Source organism: Lithobates pipiens, unplaced genomic scaffold (assembly GCF_037356315.1).
Source record: "Lithobates pipiens isolate NorthernLeopardFrog02 unplaced genomic scaffold, aLitPip1_a1.2 Scaffold_23, whole genome shotgun sequence".
NCBI classification, from domain to species: Eukaryota; Metazoa; Chordata; class Amphibia; order Anura; family Ranidae; genus Lithobates; species Lithobates pipiens.
Genome location: NW_027507785.1, coordinates 82162014 through 82186271, shown reverse-complemented (window position 1 = coordinate 82186271; position 24258 = coordinate 82162014). Strand labels below are relative to the sequence as shown.

At 42.0% G+C, this 24258-nt stretch overlaps 1 protein-coding gene across 1 annotated transcript in view; it reads left to right on the top strand.

Annotated features, from left to right (window-relative positions):
* Positions 1–24258, top strand: part of ADAMTS9 (ADAM metallopeptidase with thrombospondin type 1 motif 9) — a 357655-nt gene that overhangs the window by 165920 nt on the left and 167477 nt on the right. Inside the window, exons 17-23 of the mRNA XM_077451954.1 lie at positions 5342–5508; positions 6801–6930; positions 13370–13496; positions 14130–14340; positions 16154–16318; positions 18774–18938; positions 22452–22571. Of these exons, the coding sequence (XP_077308080.1) occupies positions 5342–5508; positions 6801–6930; positions 13370–13496; positions 14130–14340; positions 16154–16318; positions 18774–18938; positions 22452–22571 (1085 nt within the window). The remainder of the gene's footprint in view (positions 1–5341; positions 5509–6800; positions 6931–13369; positions 13497–14129; positions 14341–16153; positions 16319–18773; positions 18939–22451; positions 22572–24258) is intronic.

Below are 24258 nucleotides of genomic sequence, written 5' to 3'. Positions count from 1 at the left end.
CCCAAAGGCACCAAATCCAGTTGTATCTATAACACTATATGTCTAGAGCAGTGGTCATCAACCCTGTCCTCAGGGCCCACTAACAGGTTTGCAAGATAACCGAAATACATCACAGGTGATATCATTTGTTGCTCAGTGATTGAAGTATTTTAGTCTGCATCTCCCCAAGGTAATACATAAAACCTGGCCTGTTTGTAGGCCCTGAGGACAGGGTTGATGACCACTGCTCTAGAGGATAACACCCCCCCCCCCCCCCCCTATGTCAAAAAGTCTCCCACCATCAGAAGTCAACAGTTCTGTCCTCCTCTTTGCTGCTGACTTCTGAGACAGAGGGGAGAGCAGAGAGGAGCCACTCTGTAGCTGCACAGAGGAGCGCGGAATCTGTTGTCCTCTCTGCTGCTGACTGCTGAGACAAGGTGCTGGTGGAAATGAGGGGGGTGAGGCAGCAGCAAGAGAGGTGTGAGGGCAGTATGAATCGGCCTGGTGGGCCGGATTCAGCCCATGGGCCTTGTATTTGACACATGTGGTAGGCAGGCATACATGATTCTACAGCAGGGGCGGACTGACAACACATGGGGCCCCCGGTCAATAGGAGATTATAGGGCCCCCGGGCAATAGGAGATTATGGGTCCCCCAGGCAATCAGAGATTATGGGGCCACACAGTATACACACACACAGTATACAATCGCACAGTATACACATACATGTACACACAGTATACACAGACATGTATCTACTGGCTGAGAAGGTACTGGAGAGGTGGAACAGTTATAATCTCAGGATCTTTAGACCAAAAGGATGTCGGTAAGGGACATTTCAGAGACAGATGTAAAAAAAAAAACACAAATTTTTACATACTGTCCCTGGTTTACTGAGGCTGGCAACCCTGATGGGCCCCCCAGTGGCATGGGGCCCTCGGGCACTGCCCGAGTGGCCCAATGGTCAGTCCGCCCCTGCTTCCATCACAGCCTTCTCACATAGGTCTTTTGGTTCTCTACAAAATCCTTTTTCGGTAGCATGTCATAGCACAGTTGACTTCATTCTTTTTGCTTGGTCTATCCATGACACTTTGATACATTGGCTTATGCTCTCTTCAGAACTTATTTTTGCTCCACTGTAAAAGGTTTTCAGTTATTTCAAGCCAACTAAAACAGAAGGTCTTTTCTCATTTTCAGCATCAATTTTCTGCCTCCTGTGACTTATTGGTGAGGTTGCTTCGGTAGACATATATCCCTCAAAGTGCAATTTTATCTGCCTTAAGCATTATGGCCAACTGAACAAAGCTTTATTGTTCCAGCACAGTTTTTGAAAGGCAAAGGCGTAATGGATCTGAAAAAGCAATTCAAGAGTTGCAAGGCAGTCACTTGTCTTCGGCAAGAGAAGTGTTCGAAATAAATTCTTGTCATGCGGTTTACTTTGCAATATTTCCTGCTGTTACCGCAAATTATAGTTTACAGACAATACAATCCGCTCTATCTGATTACAAATACCTGAATGGCTGGCAGTACAATATCACAGGTCCACTTGCCCAGATTTGCTTGGTCTATGGTACAAGATATATATTTTGTGCACTTTTATATTATATCCCAATTGACAAAACTGAATTTCAGTTGCAGCTCCACATAGATAAAACGCTAAAGGTACATGTGAAATACACATTTAGGAACTTATTATACAAGTTAAATTACTTTTACTCTTGCAATCTTATCACATTTGCATAGTTTAAAGTGACTTATTTAATTTTTTATTTATTACAGGTATTTATATAGCACCATCAATTTACGCAGTGCTTTACATATAGTACATTCACATCAGTCCCTGCCCTTAAAGTGGAGCTCATCCCAAAAGGGAAGCTCTGCTTATTTGCAGCCTCCCCCTTCCACTGCCACGTGTGGCACTTTTTTTTGGGGGGGGGGGAGCAGGGAGCAGGTACCTGTGATCTACGTCACATCCAACCCTCCTCCAAACCCCCCAACTGCCTTCTGGGACCTATGTGTGTCCCAGAAGACGACGGGGCCATTCAGAAAGCACAACGTGGCTCGTGCATGCGCAGTAGGAAACTGGCTTTGAAGCCTGAGGGCTTCACTGCCAGTTTGCCTTACTTCCAATGCCGGCACCTGGATTGTACGAATCGGCTTGGGGTGCCGACATTGCGTGATCCCTAGACAGGTAAGTGTCCTTATATTAACCGCTTGCCAACCAGTTTGCGACGATATACGTCTGCACAATGGCACAGCTGTGCAAATGGGCATACAGGTACGTCCCCTTTAAGACGTGACATTGTGGGCACGCGCCCGCCATGTGACCACGCCCGTGGGTCCTGTGGACTTGATGTCCGCCAGTGTCCCGCGGTCATGTCACGTAGCGGCATTTCCCTGGTCTGCCTAGTGACATCACAGGGACCCTGTCATCGGAAGCAGTGATCGCTGTCATGTCAGTGGTAGCCCATCCCCCCACAGTTCGAATCACTCCCTAGGACAAACTTAACCCCTTGATCGCCCCCTACCGTTTAAACCCTTCCCTGCCAGTGTCATTTATACAGTAATTAGTGCATTTTTATAGCACTGATCGCTGTGGAGATTCATGAGCCAGGAGATTCATAAGCGAGAGTCCCGCGGACTCCATGTCCGCGGTGATACCCACGATCGTCTCACGGAGAGGAAGAACAGGGAAATGCTAGTGACACTGTCACTGATCACAGCTTCCTGTAATCAGGAGCGGTGATCAGTGTTGTGTCACACATAGCCCCCCCCCCCCACAGTTAGAATCACTCCCTAGGACACACTTAACCCCTACAGCGCCACCTAGTGGTTAACCCCTTCACTGCCAGTCACATTTACACAGTAGTTAAAGCATTTTTATAGCACTGATCGCTGTATAAATGACAGTGGTCTCAAAATAGTTTCAAAATTGTTTGTTGTGTCCGCCATAATGTCGCTGTCACGATAAAAATCGCAGATCGCTGCCATTTCTAATTAAAAATAAATAAATAAAAATGCCATAAATCTATTCCCTATTTTGTAGACGCTATAACGTTTGCACAAACCAATCAATATACGCTTGTTGCGTTTTTTGTTTTTGTTTTTTTTTAACAAAAATATATAGAGGATTACATATCGGCCTAAACTGAGAAAGAAATTCTTTTTTTTTTATATATATTTTTGGGGGATATTTATTATAGCGAAAAGTAACAAATATTGCTTTTTTTCAAAATTTTCTCTTTTTTTTGTTTATAGCACAAAAAATAAAAACCGCAGAGGTGATCAAATACCACCAAAAGAAATCTCTATTTGTGGGAAAAAAGGACATCAATTTTGTTTGGGTGCAACGTCGCACGACCGCGCAATTGTCAGTTAAAGCGACGCAGTGCCATATCGCAAAAAATGCTCTGGTCGGTAAAGGGGTAAATTCTTCCGGGGCTGAAGTGGTTAAAAGTTAGCAGCTACAGTACTTGTAGCTGCTGACTTTTAATAATTTTTTTTTTCCATAGGCTGGAACTCCGCTTTAGGAAGATTACAATCTAACGTCCCTTTCTCCCATTTATATATACACACATAATAGGGCCAGTGTAAACAGAAGCCAATTAAATGACTACAACTTAAAGTGGTATTAAACCCAATACCAAATATGTAATAGATTGCAGATTAATACATTTTACCAACCAAATGTGGTTACTATATTCATTTTCCTTTTTTTCACTTGATGATCCAGCCAGTAACACACTTCCTGTCTCCACTTCACTGGAGGACCAATTGAGACACAGCATTGTCAGTCTGGGGAGAGGGTAGTGTTAGACTAGAAGATTTACATTCACCGGCCATTTTATTAGGTACACCTTGCTAGTCCCGGGTTGGACCCACTTTTGCCTTCAGAACTGCCTTGTTCTTCCTGGCATAGATTCAACAAGGTGTTGTAAACATTCCTCAGAGATTTTGGTCTATATATATATGATCGCATCATGCAGTTGCTGCAGATTTGTCAAGCCGCAACAACGATGCAAATCTCCCGTAAGGTGCTCTATTGGATTGAGATCTGGTGACTGTGGAGGCCATTGGAGTACAGTGATCTCATTATCATATTCAAGACACCAGTGGTGAGATGGTTTGATCTTTGTGACATGGTGCATTATCCTGCTGGAAGGAGCCATCAGAAGATGGGGACACAGTAGCCATAAAGGGATTGGCTTGGTCAGCAACAATACTTGGGTAGGATGTGGTGTTTAAAGTAAGGGGCCCAACGTGTGCCAAGAAAATATCCTCTGACATCAAGGCATTTTCCTCCACACAACTGCCACTCAATGGATATTTTCTCTTTTTTGTACCATTCTCTGTAAACCCGAGAGATGGTTGTGCGTGAAAATCCCAGTAGATATATATTTTTCTAAATTGTCAGGCGTTTTATTTGTTTATAGCGCAAAAAAAATGCAGCGGTGATCAAATACCATTTTATTTGGGTAAAGTGTCACACAACCACACAATTGTAACGCAGTGTCACAAAAAATGGCCTGGTCAGGAAGGGGGGGGGGGGGAATTAATAGAGGTCAAGTGGTTAAAGGACACCTGTCACTTTGATAAATATAGAGCCCCTTTATGTCCCTCTCCACATGCCTGTGTCCATACCCCCTTTCCCCGAAAATAAGACCTAGCGTGATTGTCGATGATGGCTGCAATATAAGCCCTACACCCCAAATAAGCCCTAGTTAAAGTCCTTGTAGATCTTATTTTCGGGGTAGGGCTTATTTTTGGGAAACGGGTTAGGGATTATTTTGGGGGTAGGGCTTATATTGCAGCCATCACTGACAATCACGCTAGGTCTTTTTTTTGGGGAAACAGGGTAGGAACTTATCTCCTATCAGTTACACCTTCAAGAACTTCCCAAGTCCAGTGATGAGGGAGAGGGAGTATCAAAGCAGTTTATCACTAAAGGAACAAGGTCAAGGAAAAAAAGAATACTGGGGCATGATCTAGAGGGGGAAAGGGAGGTTTTGGAGGTTGATTTGGGTAATGCCTATGCAAATCCTTTAAAGGTAAGTATATGTCACAGGTGTCTACCAAGAGGCTTAATCAGGTTGCACAAGGTCATTTCTATAGAAATATAAGTTCAACTCTATAGATCTATAACCCCATTTCCCTTCAATTTTGATCTTGTTTCCAATGTATTCATTTATTTCCATTTTTAACAATAAAAGAAGAAAACAAGTAAGTTTTAGGTTTGTGCTTGATAATGCTTTGATGGGTTAAAATTTTTGAAAATGGGAAAATAGATAACTCTCTCCACGATGTTTGTGAGTTTCATGCGCATTGAGCGTTCTCTTTACACCGTTGTTTTTTCTGTTCTCAGCTTTGTCAACCAGCAATGGAGAATCCCTTCTCAATGGAAACTTTATGGTCATTATGTTCAAAAAGGAAATCAAAGTGGGAAACACAATAATTGAATACAGTGGCTCCGATCACACCATTGAAAGAATTAATTGTACCGATCGCATTGACCAAGAAATTGTCCTTCAGGTAACAATGAGCCCATAGGTGTGCACAGCCTATTGCATTAGGGAGTGCACCCCAGAGCACAAACACACATGCATGTATATCAGCAGAGCAGTGGACAGGACCATTAGAGCAGAGATTGGCGTCAGTAGGGTGGTGGATGGTGTCAGTAGTTTTCTATTTTTATTCTTTTATTCCTTTTTTTTTTATTATTATTATTTTTCACAATATTTTTTCTTTTACAATTTTTTTTTTAGGAGTCCCATGGGGGGGGGGGTGGGGTTGGTGAAATATCAGGGGTCTAAACCTGATGTCCAGGGGCGGACTGACCATTTGGCCACTCGGGCACTGCCCGGGGGCCCCAGGCCACTAGGGGGCCCCATCAGGGTTGCCAGCCTCAGTAAAACCAGGAACAGTATGTAAAAATCAGTTTTTTTTTTTTTTTTACATCTGTCTCTGAAATGTCCCTTACCGACATCCTTTTTGTCTAAAAATCCTGATATTATAGCTGCCCCACCTCTCCAGTACCTTCTCAGCCAATAGAAACATGTCTGTGTATACTGTGTGATTGTATACTGTATGTGTGTATACTGTGTGGCCCCATAATCTCTGATTGCCTGGGGGCCCCGTAATCTCCTTTTGCCCGGGGGCCCCATGAGTTGTCAGTCCGCCCCTGCTGATGTCTCACTTTTGAGACAGAGAAAGGGACTGAGAACAGAGATCCCCTAGACCAGGGATATGCAATTAGCGGACCTCCAGCTGTTGCAGAACTACAAGTCCCATGAGGCATAGCAAGACTCTGACAACCGCAAGCATGACACCCAGAGGCAGAGGCATGATGGGACTTGTAGTTTTGCAACAGCTGGAGGTCCGCTAATTGCATATCACTGCCCTAGACCCTGTCTTTGCAGCCTCAGCTGCACTGTACATTGAATAAATGAGGCGTGCTCTGTGCTGAGCGACTTCCCGTTCATTCACAAACTGAAGCATAGTAAACACAGTTAAGAATGAACACAGGTGCGATCGTACAAATCACTCACTGAGTTCATTCAGAAAAGGAAGGAGGCCGGTAAATGAAATTTTTAACAGCCCCTTCCCCCACTCTCCATCCTAAAAAAGTTCCTGCATAAATAAGTGGCTATAGATGTGGTAGGATCAATGGTGCAATTATTTTACACAGAAATTTTTTTTATTTTTCTGTGCACACACTTTAACCGAATAATTAAGGCAACACGTATCTGGCTCTGTCATCCTTTATTACAGTACTATTTTACTGCAAAGTGACAATTCACGAGTCCTTTATTTTTTTTCTATAGGTATTATCGGTCGGCAATTTATATAACCCAGATGTCCGATATAGTTTCAATATCCCTATTGAAGATAAACCTCAGCTTTTCTACTGGAACTCATATGGACCTTGGCAAGCATGCAGCAAAATCTGCCAAGGTAAGGACTTAATGGAGCGTCAAATCTATTACTGCTGGGTCTTTTATAGATACTTATGTCAGTGTCTATATCTTCTCTGCTTATGAAGTATTCAGCAATCTGCCTTCATTCTTTTCCTTGTAATACATTTTTGCTGTTTCCTTTTTGACTTTCATCTTTTTACTTCCTGATTGGTACCTGTCTAGTTGTGATAGCTAAAAGAGAATTCCAGTCTGTGTACTTTTTTCAGAAATCAATGAGAAAGGAAATGTCTCCAACTAAAGCACTTTTTAAACAGAGTGGGAAAGAGTTAAAACATGTGCCAGGTATTTCTTGCTGTCTGTGTTCCCACCACAGAGAATCATCTTAAGTCCTGTGATGGTAGTCACCAGAACAGGAAGTGAGTGGAAATCTCTCAAAGGGACCCAGAGAGTAGTAAACACTCAATAGATGTTTCAGCATCTACCCAGTTTATCCAAAACTAGTTAAACAAAGTTTTGATTTGAGCTACACCTTAAAGTGGTTGTAAACTCTCCCACACAACTTTGTCCCATGTAAATCGGCATAAAAAAACCCCTAATGAACACTGCTTGTAGATATCTCCTTACTTGCTTAGTATTGTTGTAATCCTTTTTGGTTCTTTAGAATGAAGTCACTGAGCATGCCCAGATCTCCCCTGATTTACGGCAAACTCTCTATGTGCTTCTCTATCTGTTATCAGGACTTCCTAAGGCACAACACTGATATCCCAGGAGGCTGCATAATCACTCAGAGCTTCCTCCTACACACCATGTGACATCACATGCCTTGTAAACTTGGCCATTACTGCAGTCTTATCAACTGAAGCTGATAAGACTGACAAAGGCAAACATGGCACAAGTAAAAAGTATGAAATAAAACAAGTCAACTATGAACAGCAAAGCAGGGTTGCCATAGAAACGTTGGATTGAGAAGGAGGCTTGGTTAACAGTACAGGAAGTGCTCAATGTAAGGGCGGAAATACACTCCACTGTGGACTCAGAAAACAATAGTTAAGATGGTGCTGCCTAACCCCTGGAAACATGTTTTTTAAAGTTTCTTTAAACAGTAAGTAATATGCGATTTGGGCTGGATTACAGTGGCTATAGTCTGATAATTACTTATTATAATGGACTAAATGAAAAGAAGCATCAGAGTGGGAGAGTTTACTTCCTCTTTAAAGTAGAATCTAACCCTAAATGGATGATTAAGCACTGTACAAAAACAAATAAATCACCTTTTTTCCATAAAATACTTTTTTTTTTCAATTTCATCTTTTTTTGCATGTCAATGTGGCTAATCTCCAGTGACCTCTTTCTGCCACTTCCTCTTTTTTTGCTACAGGGTGACAATGCAACAATGCAAGAGCACAGTTCGGAAACAGTTGTCACCCTATATTAGAAAATGTCTGAACAAGGGCTTTTATGGCAGAACCACTAGACATTTTTTTTTTTTTTTAGAACCAATTGCTGCCTCTGTAGCAGAATGAGCCAAGTTATTTTCTTTATCAGTATAATTGTTTTATTGAAGTTTAGCAACAATTAACACCACCAATCTTTCACATAGTCTTCAATTGCGTGTCTCTCTAATTCTGAATAAATCTTAGCCCTTGTACACACGGTCTGGGATTCCGACGGAATGTGTCCTATCGGACCGTTTTGTCGGATATTCTGACTGTGTGTGGTCTCCATCGGACTGTTTCCGTCGGAATATCCGACGGACCAACTTTTCCAACTTGCCGGTAAAATTTTCCGACAAAATGCTCCGATCGGACATACTCTGATCATGTGTAGCCTACTCCGACGGACAAGGTGCCATGCCTGCTCAGATCAAATTCCTAGACCAAAGCTATTGGCTACTAGCCTGAACATAGTCCCGTCCTAACGAAATAACGTCATCACGTTATGTACAATCGGATTTTCCGACAACTTTGTCCGACCGTGTGTATGCAACAGTTTCAGACAAAATCCGTCGGACAAAATCCGTTGGACAAAATCCAACGGATTTGGTTGTCGGAATGTCCGACTGTGTGTACAAGGGCTAACACAATCTACATTATCACAGAGAGGCCCACATATTCATTTATAGTCTCCCATAAGGAGAAGTAGTCTTAAAACATCTCCACATTCTTTTTAATAAAAGCTCCATATTTATTAAGATTTAATTGTGAGATTTATTTTTTAGCAAATTCTTTATTTTAACCACTTTACGCTCGTGCCCTTGCCCATGAGTGCTGCCCATCAGTGCTGCTTGCCAGTGCCTATCAGTGCTAATCAGTGCCACCTATCAGAGCCCATCAGTGCCACCTATCAGTGGAGCTTCATCAATGTCCACTAGTGCCGCCTCATCACTGCCCACCAGTGCTGCCTCATCAGTGCCCATCAGTGCCACCTATCAGTGCTAACTCATCAGTGCCCATCGGTGCAGCCTATCAGTGAAGGAGAAAAATTACCAGTTTGCAAAATTTTATAACGAACTATAAAATATTATTATTATTTTTTTTTTTTTTACGCCTTTCTTTTTTGTTTCTTTAACAAAAAAAAACAAAAAAAACCCCAGTGGTGATTAAATACCACCAAAAGAAAGTTCTATTTGTGTGAAAAAAATGATAAAAATGTAGTTTGGGTACAGTACTGCATGACCGCGCAATTGTCATTCAAAGTGTGACAGTGCTGAAAGCTGAAAATCAGCGTAGGCAGTAAGAGGGTATATGTGCCCTCTAAGTAAGTGGTTAAAGAAGAGGTCCAGTTTCTTGAAAAAAAAAAGAAGTGGTATAGCATGGGTGAAAAAAAATTAAAAGTCAGCAGCTACAAATACTGTAGCTGCGGACTTTTAATATTAGGGCACTTACCTGTCCAGGGATCCTGTGATGTTGGCACCCCAGTCGATCTTCGGATTGACTCCCGGGTGCTGCCGTTGCCGCCGCCATTCCTGGTAAGGGAACCTGCTAGTGAGGCCTTTCAGCTTCACATTGGGTTCCCTACTGTGCATGCGCAAAGCGTGCTGTGCTTTGGATCGAGATGCTTCTAGGTTCTAACCTGTTCATGTTTTCCACCCCCTCCCTTTAGAATGTAAGCTCTACGAGCACTACAAGCAGGGCCCTCCTATATAAATATTTTATAATAATAATAATGTTTCCTTAACACTTTGGTGTTGATTTACTAGTACTCTCAAATTTTAGTAAATCAACCCGTATGTGTATTTAACATATTTTAGGCATGTTATTTTCCTGTAAAAGACTCCTTTGTGTAAACATCCAAAGGTCCAGAGACTGATGCTGGAAGCTGTCATTTTGGATATGATGATTCAGCAACAACAGCTGAATCAGAGTTGTTAATTAAGTGACACTTTATAGCCCCTCCCTTAAAAGGTTATGCTTAAAGAGGAGCTCCACCCAAAGGGGGAAGCGCTGCTTATCTGCCTCAACCCCCCCCCCCCCCCACTGCCACATTTGCCACCTTTTGGGGGGGGGCAGGTACCTGGTTTTGACAGGTACCCACTCCTACTTCTGGCTGAGTTCACTGCAGAAGTTCAGCACCCCTCCTCCTACACCCACAGCTGGCCCAGTTAGAGAGTAAAATTGTAAATAGCGATTTATAGTCATCTTTTAGGCTGGTTGCTTTTCAGCTCCGATGGATGGCTTCTGCAGAAGGGGGCATGATCTCCCTCTGGTAGTCACATGGCCGGCCTGAAGACAGCTCTAAATAGCTATTTACAATGCTTGTTTTTGGAAACGATATATACAGTGTGCTCTGCCTTAATATATTGGAGAGGCTACCAGTGAGCATTCAATATTTTTTTGGATATGTACTAATAGTGGCGGGGAGGGGGGTGGCTAGGTGGAGACGGAGACTACCAGCAAGGAGCTGAAAGGGAGGGAGGAGGGAATGAGGGGGAGCGATGAGAGCAGAGCGGGCTGTGTATGACAGAGGGACGCACTCTGACCACAGTGGTCTGGGCTCAGGAGCCCTGATTTTCGTGGTCAGTAAAGAGAAGGGATAGAGGAAGTGGCATGTCCAGGGAGTTTTTTTTTTTTTACAGTTTAGAGGGGGGCAGTTTACAAAGCACAAGCACTGTGCTGTTTAATCTGCTTTAAGGGGCCAGGATATCATTTTTTTTGGGGTGGTTAACAAACACTTTAAGTGTTTTAGGTGCCAGCAGACTGACGCACCCTCTGCCTTCTTCTGTCTAAAATACCTTTACAAATTTACAGATGTAACTGCCTGCCTGGGCATGACATGTGAGCTTTAAATGTTTGATCGTGCCTTTTTTTGTAGCAGAGAATGCAGCTGGAGGAGTGAAACTCTTCTTCCTGAAGAAGCAGAATTTGTTAAACTGACAGGGAGGTCTTACTTTTTTTGGATAGAGGAAGCAAATAGTGGAATCACTGCATTTTTGTAAAATGTGTCCTATTGTTTGCAGTGGGAAATGCATGCTGTATACACATTAGCTCAAGCCTGACTGTCACAAAAATATATATTTTGTGTGGTCAGCCTTCAAAACTGCGGATCACACATCTAAAACGCAGAGGATACGTTTAATCAAATAAGCTATAGTTTTCCTTTAGAAGAAACCGTCTGATTTTTCTTTAGGAAAGTATACTCAAGTTATACCGTTCTTATTCTTCATTAATCAAAAAGCTTTATGCAGAGAACTTCTCATTAGGCATTGCATATAGAGAATAATGCTGTCCAGCAGCTTAGCATAATGTCCAGTCAGACATTGTTGTTCTTTGGCGTTAGGTCATAAGTCTTCAGTACTGCTTTCAGTTTGATGAATGGTTCATACAGTAACATTGAGAATATGTCATATTACTCACACTGAAGATAAATAAGCCCTTTCTGCATTAGACCCTAGCGGCTTTTAAGTCCTCAGGAAAATGGATTGGTGTAGATGAACGTCACCTTATCATTATGCCTCTGGGCAAATATAAATGGCCTTGTCTAGATGTATATTATATATATATATATTTATATATATATATATATATATATATATATATATATATATATATATATATATTATAGAGAGAGAGAGATAGATTGATAGCTATATCTAGCTATATATATCAGGCGATTTCTCAAACTTTTATTGCTTACATTAAGCTGAAAATGATGATTAAAGGATGATTAAAGTGATAGATGATGGAAAGGTGAGAAATCTTGTCAAGCAACCAAAGTAGAATGAGACATAAAGCCTCCAACATGATTATTAATAATTACTCATTCTTATGATACCAATGTCTGGTCCAGAGTTCATTCTTTTGATCTTATTCAGCCCTGAGGAAGGAGCACCTTTGCAACCTCTAAAACGTGATGGATTTCCTTTAGCAACTGAAAAAAAAAATCTTATTCTGGACTTTTATAAGCGGAGTGATGGTTCTAGATTTTATCCTTTATTCATGTTTCCTTAACACGTTAAAGTTGATTTACTAAAAGCTGCAAAGTGCCAAATCTGGTCAAGTTCTGCATAGAAACCAATCAGCTTCCAGTTTTTTTGTGAAAGCTTAAAGTGGAGTTCCACTCCTAAAATTATTTTAGCATTTTCCAGCTGTATTAAAAACGAATTAATAAAATTTGGAATTTTTTTTTTTTTTTTACTTACCTCTTAATGCCTGTTGCCTCGTACTCTGCCTCCTCGGTCACCTAGGCTCCTTACGTCACGTCCCTCAGCACCGCAAGGAAGATCACCTCTCCACCCTCCCTCTAGGCAATCATCTGGGACACGTCACAGGTCCCAGATGATTGCGCGGCCAGTCACGGCACGCGGCACGTCTCATGCATGCGCAGTGGGGGCCCGGCTGTGAAGCCACAGCCAGGTTCCCACAGTAACAATGCTGGCGCCGCCGAGCGGTGGGGGAGATGAGCGGGGCTTTGACCCCCTGCATCACTAGACCCTGGGACAGGTAAGTGTCCAATTTATTAAAAGTCAGCAGCTACAGTATTTGACTTTTAATTTTTTTTTTAAGCGGAACTCCGCTTTAAAGTGATTGTAAAGTCTAATTTTTTTTCTATAAATATAACAAACATGTCATACTTACCTGCTCTGTGTAGTGGTTTTGCACAGGGCAACCCAGATCCTCCTCTTCTCGGGCCCCTCTTCGGCTCTCCTGGCCTTTCCCTCATGTTGAGTGCCCCCACAGCAGGCAGCTTGCTATGGGGGCACCCGAGATGAACTGCAGCCAGTTGTCTATGAAGGGAATTTTTGTTCACTTTGGGGAAAATTTCCCCACATGTTGCTTTGTGTCTCTAAGACAGGAAATAAATGGAAACGGCAAAAAAAAAAAAGAAAAAAAGAAAAAACAACTGAGGGGTATAATCATTCCCTATAGCATCTAAATATAAAACAAAATGTTTTAGCCATGGATGAAGTTAAATATATTTTAAAAGAAATTGGATTGCTGTCTTTTTTATGCCTTACAATTATATGTTTCTGCTTGCAGGAGAGAGGAAAAGGAAGCCTATTTGTACCAGGGACTCAGACCAATTAGTGGTCTCGGACCAAAGATGTGATCGCATTTCTCAGCCTGAGCTGGTAACTGAGCCCTGTAACACTGACTGTGAATTGAGGTAAATGTATAATAAACTATATTCAGGGCTGGATTTACATTGCTGAAGATTGTTGGCATACACTCACTTTGGCACTCTAATGCCCACCCTTTTGCTAAACCACACCCTTTTTCACACTGAATATTTAGTAGCCATTCTGAGACAAAGGTATATTTTATTATTCAAATCCACTGTAAAGGAAGGAAAATCAATATGTTAAAGGCTGTTAAAAACAACAAAATAACATTTTAAAATACCGTAAGTATTCTTTTTTAAAACAATAATTATGAAAAAATACATACGAATATGTTTTTGTATTTTCAAATGCATCCAGCAGGTGGTGCTCTCAGCTGCTTTTTACATGTTTTCAAGGCTTTACTAAGTTCCTCTGTTAAAAAGCCTTTATTTACAGAGCCGAATAGCTTAAGCTAAAATTCGCAATTTGTTTATGTGCAAGTTAATCATGCAAGTTATCATAGGATATTTCAAACAGAGACAGATTTCTCTTTAAAAACAAACCATAGCTGTTTAGTCTCCATTGTCCTTAAACTCAATTCTTTGCTTCCTAATGGTAAATGTAGCCTTTGATCTGTCATTGCGGATACCTTTTTTTGCCCATGAATTCTGGTGAAGTCTAACAGTGGCTATTTGCAGGTGGCAAGTGGCCAAAAAGAGTGAATGTAGTGCCCAGTGTGGCCCTGGCTACCGCACACTTGATTTCTACTGTACCAAATACATCAAGTCTGAGGGGAGGATGGATAAGGTAGATGACCGATTTTGTGGCAGTCTACAGAAGCCCAACACCAAGGAGAAATGTTATGAGGATTGCAACACCGGAGGATGGAGCTACTCAGCCTGGTCAGAAGTTAGTATTGGTTGGCTGAACATCCTGTAATGAATTCATAATTACCGTAATGCTATTGTTATTTTTTAACAACAAGCCATCATTTTGTGAGAAAGTCGAGTTATATTATATACAATTTTTTTGTAAAGTTTGAGTAATAATACTCAAAAGAACATAAAAACTGGAAAGCCAACACTAAATTTCTTAGTTATTGCCCGTGTCTACTAATGACGGGACAAAAGTTGTTTTCTGTTATTTCTTCCAAGTTCTTTGGAAGAGCTGAGCTTATGGAATAATTTTTTTTAGAGTTTCTAGCTACAATATATCAATTTTAACTCCTGGATAGCCCCGTGTTATCCCTAACAAACCCTTATCAACTCAATCATCTCAATTCATTTCCATGCTCAATATGTAGTTTTCTCAACATTTTTTAATACTGTTTATACAAAACAGTTTAGCTTTTGTTCATTTTGGGGGGGGGGAACGTAAAAAAGCCCAGATACAAAATATTATCGTCTTAAATTATAAATGTAGCGCTACCTCTGTAAAGTAGTTTCAGTCACTCTTCAGGCTCATTATCCGGTCTAGAAATATGCTTTTTTTCATGTTTTATTAGGAACTCGGTTAGGTATTGGTTAATGGTAGGATACTCCAGTAACCCTTACCAACGATTTGAGGATTTACTAAAGGCAAATAGATTGTGCACTTTGGAAAATACAGTTGCACTCTGTAAGGGCAGTTGCCCCAGAGTTTAGTAAATGAGGCAAAGCTTCACTTTGTAAAGAGTACCCAATCACTTGCAAGGAAAATTTAAAAAAAACTGCATTTTTGATTGCATATTATTGGATGGTGGAAGTCAGCAGAGCTTCTGCTAATTTACTAAGCATGGAGCAACTGCTCTTGCAGAGTGCAAATGCACTTTACAAAGTGCACAGTGTATTTGCCTATAGTAAATCCCCTTTTAAACCTGCTGACTCTAGCACAAGAGGGATGGCAAATGCACCTAGTTTTTAGGATCTCTCTCGCCAGTCTGTACTCACAAATATCCTTAGAAATATTGGTTGCCTGCTTCCAATATCCTTGCATCACTTTCATCTCGTGGTACCAGACTAGATCCTTTGGCAACAATCCCTCAGTCAGCTTTAGTAACTCTCAGCAGCATAGGCCTCCAGGTAGCCACACTGAGGCCTCAACATGCTGCAGGCACATGACAGAATGGCCTAGGAGGGTAGCAGCCCCCTAGGCTATGATCTCCTCAGGGCTCTCAGTCTCAGAGTATTTATACAGACTCTCAGCTGCCATCTGGACACCTCTCCCAGGAATTGGCCATGGCTGTAGGAATATTCAGCTGCTGATTCGATTCTTCTTGCCCAATTACTTCCAGAACATTTCTGGACCAGTCAGGGGTAAACAAACTATTTTGCAGGCACTGAAACATAGAACAGGCCAGAACAATCAACACAGCCACACTGATTACAGTGAGCCAAAACTGAATTTTTCCTAACAACAAACTGCAGCTCCACTGGATACAGTGAGCCAAAATTAAATGTACCTATTCCTAGCACCTATGTAGGAGGGCGCTACATTTAATAAAAATATTGTAGAGACATAGTTTTTAGGTCATAAAAAGCAAGATAAATTGCAGGAATAAATTTTTATTTGTAGTGTTTATAAAGATACAAAATATGGGGAAACGTGCATGTAATACAGCAGTGTACTGCGTAGGTTTTTTGTTTTCTTTGCCCACACATACTCTTTTGTATGCATTGATAAATAGTATATTTGCTGGCATTCACTGCAACTATCTTTCTAAAATGTTCATCTTCTTGCACAGTGCTCTAAGAGTTGTGGCACAGGTACAAGGAGGAGGAGAGCTGTGTGCGTAAATTCTTTCCGCGAAGTTCTGGATGACTCCAAATGCAACCATCAGGAAAAGTTAACAGAGCAACGTTGTAGCGATGTCCAGTGTCCACAATGGAAGACAGGTGACTGGTCTGATGTAAGTGGAATACTTGGTCACATTGTAGTGAAATGCAAAATGGCCTCAAAAGCTGCTCCTTCCACATTCAATTTTGGATTCTTACTATTTTTCATCATATTGAAATATTAAGATGGACATACAGTACATATTAAAGCAAGTCTGTTGGTATTTAAAAAAAAAAAAAAAAGTACTCTGGGCAAGGATAATAATAAATGTTATGTCACATAAGCCACCCATCTTCACTGTTTTTAAAAGCTAAGCTCACTGAAAAACACACTTCTAGATGTATGGTTGCCTCCTGCGTGCTGTGGTTCCTTGAGCTGACCCCTGCGTCACCACTTTAGTAATGTAGGGGTTGGCAGATGAAACAGCAGAGCATTGGCATCCAGCACACCCAGAAGTACTGGATGCTAAAGAATGTTCAGCAAGCTTAGCTCAAAAGATCAAAGATAAGTGGAATGATGGGTGGGAAATGTAGGTGCTAATAAATTATTTATAGGGAGTATTTTTTTTTTATAGGGACAGGGTTACTTTAACTCAGAATCACATTTATATTAATAAACATGCTAGGCAATTCAACAGGTTCCCTTTATTCCAGCCCTTGGAGTTACTTTTACTTACCTTTCCTCTTTTATATTGTCAATGGCGTAAATGAGAAGCCATCATGTGGAGCTTTCCGGGGTTAAGGACTCGACCTTTCCACCCCATGAAAATGGCCTCTGTGTCTGAGTTGCCAATTGCCTAGCACCAGAGTAAATAAAGTCACATGTTCCCCCATACCAGCAAGTACTTGGTAGGTCACTTTGTTGCCTCTGTCTGAGCATACAGCCTTCCAAAATAATCCAACATGGACCATGCAGTTAATCCCTCTTTAAGGATTTGCATTGTTAAAGAACAACAATTCCTTCTTACTACTGATAACCAAATAGTAATTAGTGACATTTCTGCTTGTCGTGTTTACGTTTTGTGTTGGTTCCCTCCATGTTAACCATATTCTTCATAGTCCAAAACCATTCTAAATAGTTAATTGGCTCCCATTCAGATTGGTTGCATTGTGTCCATGTCTATAAATGTGGTAGGGAAATTTGATTGTGAGCTTATTTGGGGACAGGTTAAGGAGACACAGAGTCTGCTGAAAGCCCACCACTTCCCTCCAGGAAGGTATTCTCACCCATCCATGGGTTCACCCATCCACACTTCCATAACACCTTCCCACTGCAGGAGTCCACTCTGGGTAAACTCCTGTGTTGGATGTTGTCACAGCTTATTCCGGTGAATGATCTTACTGTCATTATAAATATGACAGTGCTTGGGCCTGGGAACTGACCACTCAAATCCAAGCATTGTGACATAGGACTGGTTGTATGCAATTTCATACCCAGATACCCCACTCCTTTAGAGTAACAGAGAGTGTTCCAAAGGAGTGGTTAAGTGGCAAAAAGCATTGGATGGGTGAGTATGGTGGGTGGTTTGGTTATCAGACACCTCGCCCTGAATGGGCAACATGACAGCATCTCTTTAATCAGGGGTCTAGAAACTTTCTACACCAAGGGCCAGTTTCCTGTTCTTCAGACTTTAAGGGGGCCGGACTGTGACTAGTGTGAGTGGAAAATGCCCCAACATCAATGGGAATAAACAATGCCTCATCATTGGTATCAGTGGGAGGAATAGTGCTTCATCATTGGTACTGGTGGTAGGAATAGTGCCCCATTGTTTATATTGTTGGGAGGGCTAGTACCCCATTGTTGGTATCAGGGGATGGAATAGTGCCTTATGTGTCAGTGGTGGAAATAGTGTCCCATTGTTGGTGTCAGAGGGAGAAATAGTGCCCTGTCATTGGTGTCAGTGGGAGGAATATTGCCTTGGATCTGTGGAATAAATAGTGCTCTAAGGAACAGGTAAAGGCAAACAAAGGGCCACAGTTGGGAGACCACTGTTTTTGAGACTCCATTCACACCTATGCAGGTTGCTTTTAAGCGTTTCTGCAGTACTTTTTGTTTTTTCACAGCGATTTTTCCTCTGTGATTTGCATTTTGCATTTGTTGGGCAGATAAAAATAATAATCATGGTAAAACTCAGGGAAATATGCACTACATGCTTTCCTGTAGCTTCTCCATTGAAGTCTATTGAACCAAAACAGCAAAAAAAGCACCATTTTGCGTTTAAAAAAGTCCCTGAGCCGTTCCAAATATGCAGAGGCACAAAAATGCATTGATGAGAACATGTTCTATAGGAGTCCATGTTAAAAATAATGTCCTGCATTTCTGCAAAAAGCATGAAAAATTTCTTTGGTGTGAATGGAGCCTTATGAAAGATTGGGTCTATGGCTGCATTTTTACACACCCTATGCTGATCTCTACTGGAAGGTAAAACTTTCTAAAGGGCTGCAAAAGTTGCTGGAAATATAACTGAGTAAGTTAATAAAATATATAAATACATGTTTGAATGACATATCGTGTCTTTCTAATTGCAGTGCCTTGTGACTTGTGGGAAGGGACATAAACACCGACAGACGTGGTGTCAATTTGGCGAAACGCGAGTAAATGATAGAGACTGCAATCCAGAGACAAAGCCGATTTCAGTCCAAACTTGTCAGCAACAAGAATGTGCATCATGGCAAGTTGGACCATGGGGACAGGTACGTTGTTTTCTTCACTGTCTTTTATAAATTTTTGTGAGTTCTTGGATATGTTATATACATTTTCTGTGCCTATAATCCTATCTTCAGCATAGGTGTTACATTAAACTCCTTTGTCTCCCAAATGATTTGTAATACTGTTCAGTCAGTCTTGTGATTCGTGTGTTTAGAGCACCAATTGAAAGGTTTAAGAGTCCAAGATCTTTTATATATTGATAATGGTTCACAAAAAAAACAACATACAACAGCCAGCGCATTTCAGGGGCTCATTGTTTGCTGTGTAAGGCTGAGTTCACTCATATGCAAATCGGATGCAGGTTTCCCCTGCATCTAATTCGCATGACATGCGAGAGTGACCGGCTCCCAATGGAGCCGGTTCATACATGTCTGTGGTGGCCGCGGTCCGGATTGCAGAAGGGTCCTGTGCATGTTTGGGTCCAGTTCAGGTGTGAATTTAGGCAAAAATTCGGACCTGAATTGCACTTGAACCGGTGAACAGAAACGCATCGGACCCCAGGCACGAACCTGCGGCCCGTACATATGTGAGCCCGGCTTAAAGGTTGGGCATTACAAGGATTTGTGAATCAGGCACCTTTGCCAGGCAGTATAGCAAGGTCCTGGACCCCCTGTGGGTTACACTCTAGCAGAGCAGTATTCCTGGTCAATGACCAGGCCCAGGCTGTGATTGGATAGTACACTAGTACTGTGTACCAGCCCCAGTGTGCTGAACAGGTCATACCTGTGCTCTTTCCTCCTGGCATATTTATAGGCCCTTTTCACAAGGGCTTTCCAATCAGGTCCACTTGTCAGGTTTTCAGGCGGACCTGATCGGGCGCTCCATTCACCTCTATGGAGCGGAGGATGTCAGCGGTGACATGTCCGCTGATATCCACCAATATCCGATCCGATCCTGTGAAATCCAGATGGATGGTGACTCTATTTTGCATCCTTTTGAAGGATCAGATCAGATAAGAACACGCAGGCGGTCTGTTTTCATCCGATCTCCCCTTAGAGGAGAGCGGGACTCTGACAGGTCCATCTCTGCACGGTGAGCGGAGACGGACCTGTCATCCACCTCATCAGCGGATGGATCCCCCGCTGAGCAAAGCGGAGTCCGTCTGGCGGAACACCCATGTGAAAGAGCCCATAGTGTTAAACCCCTTTCACACAGGCTTTCTAATCAGGTCCAATAGGACCCATAGTGTTAAGCTGGGAGATTTGTGCAAAGCCACATTCATTAGCCTCTGGAACAGGCTGCTAGGCCTCCAAGTAAAGATATTGCCTTGGATACCAGTACAAACCATCCAGGGGTTCTAACCCTTCCACACTCTGTACAGAGAAAACAATATTGGGCTTAACATACTTTTTAAGTACTAATCCACCTAATTATAAGCTGAATTACATAGGTCAGATATTGCATAGCGCATATCTGTAGTGAAACGCATTAGTAATTGAGCAGTTCACAGTAGCGCACCACCTTATGGCTAAAAAAGGTGAGATATTCTAGTCTAATAAATGTTTTGCTTTCTGTCCTTGTTACTTCAGCGGATTTAAGATCTGGTTGGTGTCTTGGCAGTAATTCCTTGTATAAGGATTAATGTTTTAAGAAGAAAAATCAAATGTACTTCTGAAATCCTCATACCATTGGAAATTCTTAACTTTTACTTGGAGAGTCAGCAAATGAAGCATGTTTAATCCCAGCCAGTAGGTTAGCAAGCTGACCTACATTTCAAATGGCATGATTCAAATACTTAAAGGAACACTAAATTTTAACCCTGTTTTCTGTAAATTTGCTCTTGCTTTTTTTCAAAACCACTTTAGTGTGAGATTCTCCTGTGAGATGCCATTAGCCTTACTGCCTCGGCCTTGCTAGAAATGTTTAATGGTGCATTGCTTCACTAACGGGTCCTATTCTAAAGCAGTTCAGGGACAAATTATGCTATAGAGAAAGGGAGGAATGTATTGGCATATAGCATAGCACAGAGAAAGGACCTGTTTGCATTTTATATTAAGCAGAACTCCAGGCAAATACCGTATTTATCGGCATATAACACGCACATTCATTTTAAGAGGGAAGTTTCAGGGAACAAAATGTAATTTCTAAATAAGGAACATTGAAGCAAAATAAGGGTCAGTGCTCATCTGCAGCCTCACCATTGCCATCAATGCAGCCTGATCAATGCCCATCTGCAGCATCAAAAGTGCTATCAATGCAGTGTCATCAGTTCGCATCAATGCAGCCTCACAAGTGCCATCAATACAGCCTCATCGGTCCACATCAATGCAGCCTCACCATTGCCGTCAATGCAGCAGCCTCACCATTGCCGTCAATGCAGCAGCCTATTGCCTGCTATCAGCCGATGGGGCAGAGCGGCTCCAGGCTCAGGAAGCATCCTGACACTATTGATGATATTGACATGACTGAGAGCCAGGGCCAGCCACTCCTGTCCCCTCCCCAGCTAGGCGCTCCAGTTGTCATGTGATCTCTCAGTTCTCGGTCTTAGGTCCGGTTCACACTGCTGCGATGCGGAAACCCTGCAAATCCACTGCAGGGATTTCTGCTTCGCAAGTCTCCTGGCAGCAGTTCACACTGCCCTATCCGAACTGCTGGGAGTGTCAATTAAAATTGAATGACACCCCCAAATCAGTGCGATCTGCAAATTTGGATTAGGAATCGGATTACATGAGTGTAAACACAAATGCGATCTGATTCTGCTGCTGACCAAAAAAGGGTCCTGTGCCAAATGCAATGCAGATTCAGCCATACTATCTGTAAGGCTGAATTCACATCGCACGGACATCACATGTGATTTGCACTGCAGTGCAGTGCGAATCACATGCGATCTTGCACCACGCAGCAGTGTGAACTGACCCTTCCAGCCGAAAGAGGACAGTTTAGATTATTTAGATCTGTAGTATGCTTATTTAGGGTTTTAAAACTGTAATGATTTTTTTTTCTTGCATATAAGATGCATTTTAAGCTGAACTCAAGACAGATATAAACATCACTTATTAATACAAAAGTAAATGTACAGTATTTTTTAAATGCACATAGTGTAAATACCTGAATGTGACTTGATATCAGCCTTTTGCAATTGCTGAACAGTCTGGCTGGAGGAATAATGAAGAAGCACTACAAAAAGCCAGTAAGCTCCGATCATGTGCATGCTCATTGAAGGTGAAAGCTGACTGACAGAGATGAGCTCATCACTGTGCTGCTTCTCCGTTCACTGTCCAGTCACTGTCCAGTCACTGGACAACCTGGGCTCAGAGAAAGCGGCCTAAATGATGCTGGACATCAGACTGAGGACATCTAGACATCTAGTGGCAGGAGAAGAAACAATTGGATTCCAGAGATTAAAAGCTGGATTTGTTATTTAATGGGCTATTCATCTATATTTTACTATTTTGAATATATTTCTGCTCCTAGAGTGTGTGCATAGACGGATTGGTTTTCTGTTACAATTTAGATGCAATGTGCAGTCATCATCCTAACAGTATTTGCTTTCACAGTGTACAGCGGCGTGTGGCACAGGTTATCAGATGAGAGCTGTGAAATGCGTTGTAGGTGCTTATGGGGCTGTGGTGGATGACAGCGAATGCAATGCAGCCACTCGACCTACTGACACCCAGGTAAGAGCCCCACATTGATATACAACTTGGTCGTGTTCATATTAATCTGTGAACTAAAAAGCGAAAGTCAACAGTATCAATAGACATTAGAAGACAACCCTCCATCCAGTCATTTTTGGGTGATCTAGTGCCTAAGGTGCAGCAGACATCCTTGAATAAGTATTCAAAAAATTGTCCAATCTCCATTGGACTCCCTGTGCTGCACATGGCTTTCCCTACTACCTTTGTTTTGAGCAGCATTGCTCGTACAACTGCAGCTCTTATGTTTAGGGCAATAACTGGCATGTAAACATGATCATATTGACATGTGTGCCCAAGGGTATCTAAAGTAAAATCTTTTTTTTTTTTGAATATTGGATAGAGTGTTTGACAGTTAAGGCCAATGTCTATGTTTTATCATGGACATTTCCCTTCACTTCCTGTCCAGGAGACACAACAGGAAATGTGGTCACCTGAGCAAATGTCCCTAATGGTAAATTTCAAATTAGCATAAGATCCCAAAGCTAGACATTACACACACTTCAGCTTGATCTAGTAGGAACCCTCGCCCATCAGCAGCAGAAGAAGTGGTGTACCTGCTTGAAAGTCATTCATAAACTTTAGGACTCTGTTACACCTGCATTGCTATGTGAAGAGAGATCTGTGGTAGATTGCTTTTCACAGAGCAGTGGAGGCATTCGAGAGATGATACTGCCACCTCCCGAATGCCTGTTTTTTTGAGGCAGTTTTGACAGTCAAATGGGCTGTTGATACTTCACCACAACCACAAGTCTAGCAGCTTGCAGTTGCGACAAGGCCCAATTCCCCTAAACATGCAAGGCATCACTGCCACGGCATATGTAAACTCCCTCATCCAGCTGCCTTTGCAGCTTAAAGGCAGGGTGGTAAAAATGCAGCTCAACCTCTTTTTTTTTTTCTTATTACAAAAATGCGTTTAGCAATTAATGTGGGCACTGAATCGTGTAGTGCTCTCCTTCTTCCAATACCTTAATGGACAAATTGTTGGCTTTTTTTAAAGAAAAATCCCAGGTATAAATATTTTACATGGTTTCACTGGTCCAGCTTGGACTAATGTAACTATGCATGGAGCATACCTAGTGCATATTCCTGGAAGCTGGAAATCACTGTAGTAGGCTCAATGAATACAAACCGTTCTCTGGTTGGACAAGGTGGGGATTAAGGTGTCACCACCCTGCATCTCCACCTCATCCAATCAAAGAAGGCTCTGCATTCATTGAACAATCTATGGGTGACCTCCTGTGTTCAAAGCAGCAGAGCAGCCACTCAGCACAGGATTCGGAAACTAGGGGAGATCATTGGAATAACGGTGCTCACTACAGTAATTTCAAGCTTCCAGGGGCATTGGCCAGGCATGGTATATACATAGTTACTTCGGCCCAAACTGGAAATTCTAAAAATATCCATACCTGGCATTAATCTTTAAACCCTTTATGCCACAGTAACACATATGTGTGGTGGCAGAAAGCTGGGCTTTAACGCCCACATGCCGCACATATGCGTCACTTGGCAGGCAATTTTAATGTTGTAGGAGCGATCCAGCACATAGATCGAGCTGCCAAAAATGGCTCTTGGTCCAGAGAAGACACCAGTAGCCAGCTGGACCAGTGTCCTGCCAAGAAAGGTCCCCCGTCGGATAATGTCCACCCTGTACTGTGCTGGTGCAGCT